This window comes from Dendrobates tinctorius, unplaced genomic scaffold (genome assembly GCF_039654945.1).
Source record: "Dendrobates tinctorius isolate UK_male_01 unplaced genomic scaffold, ASM3965494v1 ptg000177l, whole genome shotgun sequence".
Classification (NCBI taxonomy): Eukaryota; Metazoa; Chordata; class Amphibia; order Anura; family Dendrobatidae; genus Dendrobates; species Dendrobates tinctorius.
Genome location: NW_027361844.1, coordinates 19,132,019 through 19,146,227, shown reverse-complemented (window position 1 = coordinate 19,146,227; position 14,209 = coordinate 19,132,019). Strand labels below are relative to the sequence as shown.

Here is a 14,209-nt window from a genome sequence, read left to right as displayed (position 1 = left end):
TTTGCCATTGTCCCTGCCTCTCTGGTGCTTACTCAACTTGGTGGCCATTTTACTCACAACTCTCCATCATCCAGCAGCTACTCCATGGGTGCAACCCAAGAGCCTCGGCAGTGGTGGTAGGATGCATAACCATAGGTTGTGCCAAGGTGGCCGAGGAAGCTTTATTAAGAGTTGACATGTCCCTACATCAAGGCAAGCCATAGTGCTCTTATAAGTGATAGTAACAATGGACCCAATCGCAATCAAATCCATGACCCTCCCACAACACCGCTGAAACCAAAGTTCCCCCACAACAATGCAAAATATGATCACAATAACAGCAATGGTAAATTAGAAAAAAAATGAGTGCCCAAGGATCTAAGGCATTGATGTGCCATTTCTTCAGTGGTGTAGCTGATTCAATTGCATCAGGGTCACGTTTAGTTCAATTGTAGCAATATCCATTCACATTAAGATTGGGCTGCCTTATGATAGAATGAACTAGAGACCTTTTGTTTCTCAAGGGAAATTGTATCCAATGACAAAGAGTATTAAAAAATGCTTTTCAGCTAAACATTTTTTGACAAGCTACTATACAGTTTAAGGACTTTTCATTTTAGGGTGATGCCACAATGTGACTGCTGTTACCAAAATTTAGTAGGAATCGGCAATTTGTGGCACTCCAACCATTGTCAAACTGATACTCTCAACATGCTCTGATATCCTAAGTTGTCAGGGAATACTGGGAGTTGTAGTCTCGCAATAGGTGGAGTATTGAGGGTTGCTGACCTATAGAATGACCATGTATGTTCTATTTAAACTTGACTTTGATGTATCCCTGCATGGTTTAAGCAAAGATTGTCATGAAATATTCTAAGATTTTAATCTATAGAGAAGAAATAAACCTTGATTTGACCTAAAATTTACTTTTTTGTCTTTGGCAAGGTTTCTCTTCTTTTCTGGTGTTAACATTTGATAGCAATTCCTTGTACTATTAATGATCTATAATAACTTTGCCTTATAATTATTATAACTAGTCATCTTTTTAAATCTTGAAACCCCTTCGTATCAGCATAACACATTATTAACAAAGCCCAATCGTGACCTTCAGATCAGTCATTAAGAAAATGATTTTCAAAATGTCTTTAATTAGCAGGATTTCATTAATCTGCACGTTATCACAGTCCTATTGAGGAGGTGATAATGGAAGGGGAGAGGTAGCTTCATTTGGAATTTTCTTGGATGTGGAAGCAAAGATAAACACAGGCGATTGTGTCTTATTCTCTCTAATAACTCAATTCTCAGTCTAACTCATCATTAAATACTTTTTTTATACCTTCTTCCTAATAAGATATTCTTAGCCTTGGCCAATTTTGAGAAGAATGATGATGGAGAGGAGCTGTCAGTCATTTTCAAATGGAATCCGAAGAAAATGAAATTTCTTCAGTATCAGACAATACCCACATACAGCGCTCGCGACTGGGAGGCCTTTCACATCGACGGAGAGACTTTTTTGGCTGTTGCCAATCACCGAGAAGGTAATTTGAAAGTAAGGTGTAGATTGTTCGATTGTACATGTATTATTAACTAATTATAAACTGAATTAAAGGTCTAGAGTTATCCATGTATTTCCAATGAGCCCTTCATTGTGTTTCTCTACTGTGTGTAAAGAAGGGGATTTGGAGATTAGTTGGATGACAATTTCACCAATTAATTCTCACTTAGAATCGGCATTTTCAGCCTAGGAGACTATAGAAAGCAATTAGGCAAATATTCACAATTGCTAAAATATAGCTATTAAAGAAGCACTCCTCCCATCAAAGTTTTTATCCTCTTAATACATTGCAATCATTATATTATATAGCACCGTGTACTTACAATTGCTCATTTTCCCCTTCCAGTCAGTTAATTCTCTTTTCCATTACGTCTATGACATCACGTGATTAAAAACCAACTAGCTGAATCCTTCTAAGCTTTATGTAGAACCAGGAAGTCTCTTTTTCCTGCATGAGTCATCATTAGAACTACAATTCTACTAACTGCAAAGTCCTTGGCAGTAGGGAAGAACAGAGTGGCTGGGAGGAGTTGAAGAGGGCGATAATTCCTGCAGAGAAAATAGACTTTATGTTACTTTCTGTTGCATCACTATGAAGCATAGTAAAATGGATGGTCCCACAATTCATTGTGCTTACTTTGTGCTTCCCTTTGATGTATTTGGACTTTGTTTCTCCTCTTAGTGCATATTTTTTCACTGAGCAAACATGGCAGAGCTAAGCGCACATGACTAACGTTTCTGACGGAGAAACTACACACTGTAGTTCCCTCCTGGCTGGAAGCACCTCCTCTGTGCTTATATACTAGTAATGCGAGACTGATAAACCATCACATTAGAAAATGTTGGCTGTGGTGACAAGTGTGAATTGGGACCTCTCTAGACACACACCGCAACATGCATTACACGGTAGATGGTGTGAATGTCACCAACTTGTGTCTCTGTCCCTATGCCAGGTGCAAAGCAGGAGAACCTGTCAGCAAGATTTAGCAATATAATGTAAAGGCAGGGCCATAGCAGCACTGTTATACTGATTAAATTCATACCTTTAGTGAAGATATCCATCGTGTGGTTCTTTTTTAATCTGGATTTGAAGTTTTCATCTAATGCTATTTCATTGGACAGGGCAGGAATGGGGGTAGGGTCTACTTTTACTCCAGGCCCCTCCGCCTGCCTCTGACGTCATTTTACTGAAGACCGGTCTGAATCAAACTGTGCACGTGCCGCCCAAACCAATGATGGCAGTAGTGCAAAATTTCAAACAGGAAGCAGGTTACTGAAAAATCATTGACCTGTCATAGACACACTGGAGGCAGATGGAGGGGCCAGCGCAGGAGGAGAAGACCCCACCGACAGTCCTGCGTCTGTATGGACCCAGGATGGGAGACATATATACCAGGATGAGGGACATATATACCAATATACCAGCATGGGGTGCATATATACTAGGATGTTATTTGCAGTTTATTTTTTACTTTTTTAGTTCAGGATATTTGCGCTTTTTGCTTTTTGTTTTCTCTGGTTAATGGTCATGTGTTAATATGCACTTACATTGTGCATACACATTAACTTACTTTCTCAGTTCAGATTCGTTTTTTATTCATTTCATTGTGCATTCAGTGCATATATGGGTGTGACCGCCCTCATTCTGAGCTGGGAAAACAATCCTGTCTGGCTTAAGCTTTTACTAGTGGTTCAGCCGCTCGATCCTTGTTCACATTCACGTCACTTGGCAAGTGAAAAGGTTTTAAATACTAGAGTAGGACTGTCCCACAAGGGTTGCCGTGACGTGGCGGGATGGCTTGTACATTATTTTCATCAAAATTATGTTTACTAAATACCCTTATTATTACCTTTATGCATTATTTGCAATTTATTTTTTACTTTTTAGCTCAGGATATTTGTGTTTTTGCACTTAGTTTTCTCTGGTTAATGGTCATGTGTTAATATGCACTTATTACATTGTGCATACACATTAACTTACTTTCTCAGTTCAGATTCGTTTTTTATTTAGGATGGGTCCTAGACACACTGGAGGCAGATAGAGAGGCTGGCACAGGAGGGGAAGACCCCACTCACAGTGCTGAATCTGTTTGGGCCCAAGATGGGAAACATATATACCAACATGGGAGATGTATGTACTAGGATGAGTCATAGACACACTGGAGGCAGACAGAGGGGCCGCACAGGAGGAGAAGACCCCACCGACAGTCCTGCGTCTGTATGGGCCCAGGATGGGAGACATATATACCAGCATGGGAGACATATATACCAGCATGGGGGACATATATACTAGGATGGGTCAAAGACACACTGGAGGCAGATGGAGGGGCCGGTGCAGGAGGAGAAGACCCCACCCACAGTCCTGCCCCTGTGCACTGAAATCTTTTTAGATGAAAACTTCAAATCCGGATTAAACAGGAACCACAGATCGTATTGATTCACCAAAGTTATCAAGTTATTCAGAATACCATCTTCATTATGACCATGCCTTTACTTCATATTGCTAGATCCTCCTTAATGGTTCTCTTTAATAAGTCCACCCTAACTCTGCCTATGCACAAAAAAGGGTTAAATGCAGCTGTCAACTGCTCTATGGCCACTGAGTTACAGAGAATCGGAGATGCAGGAGCTATAGATTTGTGCATTCCCAGATATAACTCTCATTGCCTCTGTCAATATACCAGCTCTGATAAGTCTAGCACAAGGCTACCAGGACAGAAAAGGACTTCTAGGAGCATGTTAACCCCTTGTCAGCTCTTAGAGCTTAAGAGGGGCAGGAGTACAGTGTCCCTTCCTGCTGTCTATGGGCCATCAGAATGTTTTCCAATACATGTTCAATGGGAGCTCAGTTTTACAGTTCCAAGTGATGCATTTAATTTTCTTCAAACCTTAAAGGATGGACATATTTCCAAAATGTTTCAGCAATTTTCTAAATTACATCTTAGAAATACAATTTGTAATAAAGTAATATAACTGTAAACTTTTGTATATTTTTTGTCTAGTCAATAAAACAGAAAAAAACAATTGTACAACTCGTCACATTGTTGTTGCTTCTTCTGTCTCACAAAAAGTATCCATTAGTATTCTTGTACCCTATTCAAACAGGAGTTTCTAAACATTTCTACTTCTGCTCCTCATTTCCTTCAATTTAAATAGATTTGAACTACTTCATCACCACTTACTTGGTTATAATTGTTATAATTTGGTTATAATTATAGGATGAGAGACATTTATACCAGGAAGGGGCCATGAAAGGAGGACCTGTATACCAGGATGGGAGGCATGTATACCAGGATGGGAGGCATATATATCAGCATGGGGGGCATATATACCAGCATTGGGGGGCATATATACCAGCATGGGGGGCATATATACCAGCATTGGGGGGCATATATATCAGCATGGGGGGGCATATATACCAGCATGGGGGACATATATACCAGCATTGGGGGGCATATATATCAGCATGGGGGCATATATACCAGCATAGGGGGCATATATACCAGCATAGGGGGCATATATACCAGCATGGGGGGCATATATACCAGCATTGGGGGCATACATACCAGCATTGGGGGGCATATATACCAGCATGGGGGGCATATATACCAGCATTGGGGGCATATATACCAGCATGGGGGGCATATATACCAGCTTTGGGGGGCATATATATCAGCATGGGGAGCATATATACCAGGAAGGGGCCATGAAAGGAGGACATGTATACCAGGATGTGGGGCATACTTATATACCAACATGGGGGGCATGTATACCAACATGGTGGACATATATATCAGCATGGGGACATAGCATGGGGGACATATATACCTGCATGGGGGACATATATACCAACATGGGGGACATATATACCAGGATGGGGGAAATATATGCCAGGAATGGGCCATTGAAGGGGAATATGTATACCAGGAAGGCAGACATATATACCAGGATGGAAAACATATATACCAGAATAGGGGACATATATACCAGGAAGGGGGCCAGGAAGGGGGATATGTATACCAGGATGAGAGATATATATACTAGGAGAGGGGACATATATACCAGGATGGGAGACATATATACCAGGAAGGGGCCATGGAAGGAGGATATGTATACCAGGATGGGGGACATATGTATATATCAGCATGGGGGACATATATACCAGGAAAGGGCCCCTGGAAGGGGAATATGTATACCAGGATGGCAGACATATATACCAGGATGGGAGACATATACCAGCATGGTGGACATATATACCAGCATGGCGGACATATATACCAGGATGGGAGATATATATACCAGTATGGCGGACATATATACCAGCATGGTGGACATATATTCCAGGATAGGGGACATATATACTAGGATGGGGGACAAATATACCAGGAAGGGGGCCTGGAAGGGGGATATGTATACCAGGATGGGGAATATATATGAGAGAGGTTTTACCACTATAATGATATAATTCTACAACATAATGTGTAAGGATTCATTTCCATTTCACCTTATTTTTTTACCTGCGTTTCTTCTTGTTTTAATACCTCCCTTCTTTCCAGGTAGAACAGAGCCTTCAGTTGCATTATAACAATCTATTTTGTTGCTGTTTCTATTATAATAGGCAACAACCACAATATCAACAGTGTTATTTATAAGTGGAACTCAAGCAATGGGCTCTTTGAGGTTAATCAGACCATCCCTACCTCAGGTGCTTATGACTGGGAATTCTTCAGTATTGGACCATACTCATTCTTGGTTGTAGCAAACACCTTTAATGGCACATCCACTAATATCCAATCTCATATCTACATCTGGCTTGGGAGAAGTTTCAGACCTTTTCAGTCCCTAATGGTAAGTGTCTGTCTAACGTTTTATAAAATATTCGTAACTAAATACCTGATGAAAGCATACTGTAATATAAAACACACGCTTAAAGGAAGCCTGACAGCAGATTCATGCTGCCATAACCACACAGGCATAACGTCCGACAAGATCTTCAATATAGATAAATGCATGTTACTCTGAAACATTAAGACATTAGAGAGAACATAGCTTGAAGTTAAAAAAAAACCTGGCACAATAAAAATGTCAACTTGTTGACTATCCTCCAGATTCTGTCTGCTCAGCTTGATTGACCTCTCTCGTCTTACCCTGTTTGCTCATAGGAGAGATCTGTCACTTAAATGGAAGCATTATCAGAAAATCACATACTGTCAATATCAGGTGTTTGTGCTCTATGTATTTTGTTTAAATGGCAATGTTTTCTCTGCGTCACAATCTTTATATACTGTATATAAAGAAAAAAAATATATATATATCTAATATATAAAGCTCAAGTGTGTGTATGTATGTATGTGTGTGTGTGTATGTCTGGGATTGGCATCCGCACCGTTGCAGCTACAGCCACAAAATTTGGCACAGTCACACGTCTGGACCCCGAGAGTGTCCTAGGCTATGTTGTGAGGCGAAATTTTAACCCCGCTCGTTCCAATTCACCAAACAATTTTGCCCCTATCTACATAATGGGGAAAAAGTGTGTGTATCAAGCCCCGCCCCTCATTATGATGTCATAATGGTTGCCATGGCGACGCTGATGTCATCATAGGTTGCAAGCCCCGCCGCTCATTATGATGTCATAATGGTTGACTATGGGATGGAGGATATGTATGATGGGTATATGGACAATGGACTATGAGATGGAGGATATGTATGACTGGTGTATGGGCACGGGACTATGGGATGGAGGATGTGTGATGGGTATATGGGCATGGGACTATGGGATGGAGGATATGTATGACGGGTATATGGGCACAGGACTATGGGATGGTGGAAATGTATGATGGGCATATGGGCATGGGACTATGGGATGGAGGATATGTATGATGGGTATATGGGCATGGGACTATGAGATGAAGGATGTGTGATGGGTATATGGGCACTCGACTATGGGATGGAGAATATGTATGATGGGTATTATGGGCACGGGCCTATGGGATGGCGAATATGTATGATGGGTATATGGGCACGGGACTATGGGATGGAGGATAATTATAATTTGCTATAACTAACCACAGTTAGTTACTATGCCCAGGCAGCGCTGGGCTCTTCAGCTAGTGTATATATATATATATATATATATATATATATATATATATTAGAAGTCTTGCAAATTTCAAAGTGGCCACTGGGGCTTTTTAACCTCCTTACCCCCAAGGGTGGTTTGCATGCTAATTTTTACCATTCTGACCACTGTCCCTTTATGAGGTAATAACTCTGGAACACTTCCATGGATCCCGGTGATTCTGACACTGTTTTCTCATGACATATTGTACTTCATGATAATAGTAAAATGTATTTGATATGACTTGCGTTTATTTGTGAAAAAAGCAGAAATTTGGTGAAAATTTTGAAAATTTTGCAATTTTCCAACTTTGAATTTTCATGCCCTTAAATCGCAGCGATATATCACATAAAATACTTAACAAATAACATTTCTCACATGTTTACTTTACATAAGCACAATTTTGGAACCAAATTTTTTTATTCGGAAGTTATAAGGGTTAAAAGTTAAACAGCGATTTCTCATTTTTACAACAGCACATCACATTTGAAGTCACTTTGAGGGGTCTATATGATAGAAAATACCCAAAATTGACACCATTCTAAAAACTGCACCCCTGAAGGTGAAGCTCAAAACCACATTCAAGATGCTTATTAACCCTTCAGGTGCTTCACAGACATTTTTGGAATGTTTAAAAGAAATGAACATTTAACTCATTTTCACAAAAAATTTACTTCAGATCCAATTTTTTTATTTTACCAAGGGTAACAGAAGATATTGGACCCAAAAAGTTGTTGTATAATTTGTCCTGAATACGCTGATACCCCATATATGCAGGTAAACCACTGTTTGGGCGCATGGCAGAACTCGGAAGGGAAGGAGCGCCGTTTGACTTTTCAACGCAAAATTGGCTGGAATTGAGATCGGACGCCATGTTGCGTTTGGAAAGCCCCTGATGTGCCTAAACAGTAGAAACCCCCCACAAGTGACACCATTTTGAAAACTAGACCCCCTAAGGAACTTATATAGATGTGTGGTGAGTACTTTGAACGCCCAAGTGCTTCACAGAAGTTTATAACAGAGCTGTAAAAATAAAAAATCAAATTTTTTCACAAAACTGATTTTTCGCCACCAATTTTTTATTTTCCCAAGGGTATCAGGAGAAATTGGACCCCAAAAGTTGTTGTGCAATTTGTCCTGAGTATGCTGAAACCCCATATGTGGGGTAAAACCACTGTTTGGGCGCACAGCAGAGGAACACCATTTGACTTTTTCAATGCAGAATTGGCTGGAATTAAGATAGGACACCATGTCGCGTTTGGAGAGCCCCTGATGTGCCTAAACAGTGCAAACCCCCCAATTCTAACTCCAACCCTAACTCCAACACACCCCTAACCCTAATCCCAATCCTACCCTAAAACAAACCGTTATCATAATCCAAACCCTAGCCCCAAACCTAACTTTAGCCCCAACCCTAACCCTAACTTTAGCCCCAATCCTAACTCTAACCCTAACTTTAGCCCCAACCCTATCCCTAACTTTAGCCCCAACCCTATCCCTAACTTTAGCCCCAACCTTAACTCTAACTTTAGTCCCAACCCTAACCCTAACTTTAGCCCAACTCACTTTAGCCCAACTCTAACCCTATTGTGAAAATGGAAATACTTTTTTTATTTTACTATTTTTCCCTAACTAAGGGGGTGATAACTAGGGTTTATCACAGTGATCAAAATGAATCAATAGGAAAAAATCTCCTATTGTTGCCGGGTGCCGGCCAGCAGATCTTGGCGGGCGCACTGGTCATGCGCCTGCCATTTCTTCCTGGAAGAAGAAGCCGGAGGCCCGGGGGGACTTCAGGGGGGCCTGCAGGGACAACAGAGGAACCGGGGGGGGGAATTCGGGTACAAGGGGACCCTATTTATTTCTCCTCTGATGTGTGATCACATCAGAGGAGAGAAATTAAATGGAAAATCTGACTTTTTTTGCGTTCGCCGTTATACTGTTAATAACGGCGATTGCAACACCGGGGTCGGTAAAAACCAACCCGTATCATGTTCTCTGGGGTCTCAGCTGCCCCCGGCAGCCGAGACCCCGGAGAAATTCCGACGCTGGGAGGCGCTATAACCTCAGCGCCATTACAAAGCGGCACTGTGGTTAAAGTACCCTTAACTGCCGCCGTTAAAAGGCATATCGGAGGTCGCTGAGGGGTTAAATGTAACTCTCCTCGTGCGCATGACAGGAAGTTTCTCAGCTCTGGTAACCAGTATGTCGTCATGACTAGAGTTGAGCGACTTTTGTTTTTTTAGGGTCGCGTTTCGTTTCGTGAAACCCGACTTTTCCAAAAGTCGGGTCGAGCAAGATCGTCCGATTATAGGGAAAAGTCGGGGTCTTCCCGAAACACGAAACCCAATGTAAGTCAATGGGGAATAAAAGTCGGCAGTGAGAGGAGGACAGGAAACACACCTACAGTGCCCATTTGAATGCCAAAAGCATCAATTCTTCTTACTTAAGCTTGTCAACCTTAATTAACTTCATAATACAAGTTACGCACTGAAAAATGGGGGTTATTTGGCTAAAGTTGTGGGGGGGTAGGGCTGGCTCCAGGTTTTCATGTGCCCTGGGCGAAAGAGCGCCCCTTTAACACATAATACCACAACTCATCATGCTCCGATACGGCAGAGAAATAGCGGTATAGTACAATGAAAAATACTTCACTTTTTACATCTCATGACGAGGCCCATCTATTTCTCCATACAGAATCATTGGTCCCATATAATGTTTGAAACAGTATATGATGAGCTCCACATAATGCTACAGTATATGTTGGTCCCCATGGATGAAGCTCCACTGTCTTATGGGCCCAAATAATGCTCCAAACATAATGGGCCCCATTTCTAATGCTCTAGTGTATAATGGGCCCAGTAAATGCTGCTCCAGTGTCTGATGTCCACCTTTGGAATGTTCCAGTGTATGGTGGGCCCCATCTATCATTCTCCAGAGTATAGTGCTCCCCAAAAATTGCTGTCCCAACATTGAAAACAATCAAATAAGTCTCCTCGCTAGGGAATCCCTGTACTTGTCTGGACTCCTCGTCGTCCCCATCTTCCATCTCACTGCACAGTATTTCAACTTTGCAAGTGCTGTGATCCTAAGCAAGCAGGGGGGGCCCACTCGTTGGTGATGGCACTGGCACAGTGCCCCTGATAGTACGGTGGTGTGTCTGATGGCGGGTGGGCCGAACCTGCACTTTCATCTGCAGCTTCCTCTTTGTCACCGTGTAAGATGGAACTGTATATGGGAAGGGTAACCTGAGTTTCATCAGGGTCAGATTCAGGCCGTGTAGCGTGCGAGGGGAATGTAGTGGTCTGGGTCAATGTACCAGCAGATTCATCGAGCAGTGGCTGGGCATCAGTGCACTTGTGTCGCCCCCAGGAGTACGGTCGCCACAGTGGCATTACCTTCTTCCTAGGGAGTGTGATGTCATGCTTGGGAGCAACGAACGATCTCTCTAGCAGGTTAACTGATTGGGCGGCGTTATTCCCACGAGTCATGACCCTCCAAACAGCGTTCATGAAGGCAAAGTGTTTGTTTTACGTGGGCAGTATGGTTGCAAAGCTGAACCTTAAAGGAATGTCCAGAAGGGCACCACCAGGAGTGGAGCCTACGGTTAAATTCGACTCCACCTGGGAAACCTCAACCATGCCAGCTACAGAACAGATGCACACATTGCAAGCTTAATTCCGTTAACGAATGAGACTTCGTCATGCCCCGCGGTCCGAGTCCGGCTTACTAGAGGGACACGTGAGGCTCTGGCACATGAGATTGGCCAATAACTGGTGTGTCATGCCATTACATGTCCGTGGCAGCATGTGCGCTACACTGAAAAGGCCAGCGTTTGTCGCTTACAGGTGCAGATAACCCGCTGAACAACGTTAGTGATGGGGATCACTGATGACAATTATTACCCGCGAACAATGATTTCCCAGTAAGTGCAGGTCAACCGCAGTTCCGGAATTAGGCCTAACCGTCATTCCTGAAAAAATGAAAAACTTACGTGTGCAAACCACAGGTGCTGTAGCTTGCTTAACAGCTCGCCAGCCGTTCTCACGCCCAGTATGGATTGCACGTGATTGCACAAAGGTTAGAAAGGTACCGTATCCCCGGATAACATGTATGGATAGCGTACACATTCAAAATATATGTCTATACATCAGAAGGCAGGCTCAGACGGTGTTAGGCCCAGTATGGATTGCACGTGATTGCACAAAGGTTAGAAAGGGTACCGTATCCCCGGATAACATGTATGGATAGCGTACACATTCAAAATATATGTCTATACATCAGGAGGCAGGCTCAGACGGTGTTAGGCCCAGTATGGATTGCACATGATTGCACAAAGGTTAGAAAGGGTACCGTATCCCCAGATAACATGTATGGATAGCGTACACATTCAAAATATATGTCTGTACATCAGGAGGCAGGCTCAGATGGTGTTAGGCCCAGTATGGATTGCACATGATTGCACAAAGGTTAGAAAGGGTACCGTAACCCCGGATAACATGTATGGATAGCGTACACATTCAAAATATATGTCTATACATCAGGAGGCAGGCTCAGACTGTGTTAGGCCCAGTATGGATTGCACGTGATTGCACAAAGGTTAGAAAGGGTACCGTATCCCCGGATAACATGTATGGATAGCGTACACATTCAAAATATATGTCTATACATCAGGAGGCAGGCTCAGACGGTGTTAGGCCCAGTATGGATTGCACGTGATTGCACAAAGGTTAGAAAGGGTACCGTATCCCCGGATAACATGTATGGATAGCGTACACATTCAAAATATATGTCTATACATCAGGAGGCAGGCTCAGACGGTGTTAGGCCCAGTATGGATTGCACGTGATTGCACAAAGGTTAGAAAGGGTACCGTATCCCCGGATAACATGTATGGATAGCGTACACATTCAAAATATATGTCTGTACATCAGGAGGCAGGCTCAGACGGTGTTAGGCCCAGTATGGATTGCACGTGATTGCACAAAGGTTAGAAAGGGTACCGTATCCCCGGATAACATGTATGGATAGCGTACACATTCAAAATATATGTCTGTACATCAGGAGGCAGGCTCAGACGGTGTTAGGCCCAGTATGGATTGCACGTGATTGCACAAAGGTTAGAAAGGGTACCGTATCCCCGGATAACATGTATGGATAGCATACACATTCAAAATATATGTCTATACATCAGGAGGCAGGCTCAGACTGTGTTAGGCCCAGTATGGATTGCACGTGATTGCACAAAGGTTAGAAAGGGTACCGTATCCCCGGATAACCTGTATGGATAGCGTACACATTCAAAATATATGTCTGTACATCAGGAGGCAGGCTCAGACGGTTTCAGGCAAAGTATGGATTTGACGGCCCAGATTACACAGCGGAGGAGCAGGGAGAGGTAAAGACTGCAAATGCTGGGGCCCTGCCCAAGCAAGGGGGGCCCACTCGTGGGCGTCGGTACTGGCACTGGGCCCCTCATAGTACGGCGGTGTGTCTGACGGAGGGTGTGCACCACCACCGTCAGAGACACTTGATTGCACTATGAGGGACCCTGTGCCAGTGCCCGCACCCAAGAGTCGGCCTACCCACCTGTCCAGGGCAACGGCACTCGCACGGTGTCGTGCGCTAGGTGGTGACCCCGGCCATGTGGGGGAGGCAGCACAGTTAGGGAGTTTTAGAAAGTGGCATATGTTGATGTTGGACATTCAGCTGATGCAAAAGGCGAAATAGGTCAAGTCCCAGGAAGAGGTGGACCAAAGCAAGCCATTTTTCTGTCACCCTATGTGTCATCAGGGGAAGGTGGGACAAAATCCTTGGAAACCCATGCATGGTTCATTTTAATGAAGGTTAGATCATCCACATTTTGGGTTGACAGACGGGTACTTTTTTCTGTCAGGATTGATCCAGCTGCACTGAAGACTCTTTCCGATAGCACACTTGCAGCTGGGCAAGCGAGCTCCTGTAAGGCATATTGGGCCAATTCAGGCCAGGTGTCCAGTTTAGCGGCCCAATAGTCAAAGGGGAATGACCTGTGTGGGAGAACATCGATATGGGAGGAAAAGTAGTTTGTAACCATAGTTGACAACTGCTGTCTCCTGTCACTTTCCATCGATGCAGTATTACCAGTTGTGTGAGCGGTATTTGAAAAATCAGTCCACAACATTGTCATGAAACCCCTGTCTCCAACGCCACTTCTGCTGTGTGCACCACGAACACCTCTGCCAAGCTGCCCCCGGCCCGTACGGCTCGTGTGAGAACCATCACGGCTGCTGTGTGCTGGGAATGCCTCAAGCAACCGATTTACCAGAGTTGCTTGTTTATTAGCCAATATTAGGTCAAGGTTCTTCTGTGGCATGATGTTTTGTAATTTGCCTTTATAGCGTGGATCCAGGATGCTGGCCAACCAGTAGTCATCATCGTTCATCATTTTGGCAATGCGGGGGTCCCTTTTTAGGATCTGCAAGGCATAATCTGACATGTGGGCCAATGTTCCCGGTGTCAATGATGCACTGCGAGTGCTGGTTGGAGGAGCACTTTCTGGCAAATCCACATCCCTC

At 43.4% G+C, this 14,209-nt stretch overlaps 1 protein-coding gene across 1 annotated transcript in view; it reads left to right on the top strand.

Annotated features, from left to right (window-relative positions):
• TSPEAR (thrombospondin type laminin G domain and EAR repeats) overlaps positions 1 to 14,209 on the top strand; it is a 248,864-nt gene that overhangs the window by 157,178 nt on the left and 77,477 nt on the right. The window contains exons 8-9 of the mRNA XM_073551427.1: positions 1,331 to 1,517; positions 6,153 to 6,382. Of these exons, the coding sequence (XP_073407528.1) occupies positions 1,331 to 1,517; positions 6,153 to 6,382 (417 nt within the window). The remainder of the gene's footprint in view (positions 1 to 1,330; positions 1,518 to 6,152; positions 6,383 to 14,209) is intronic.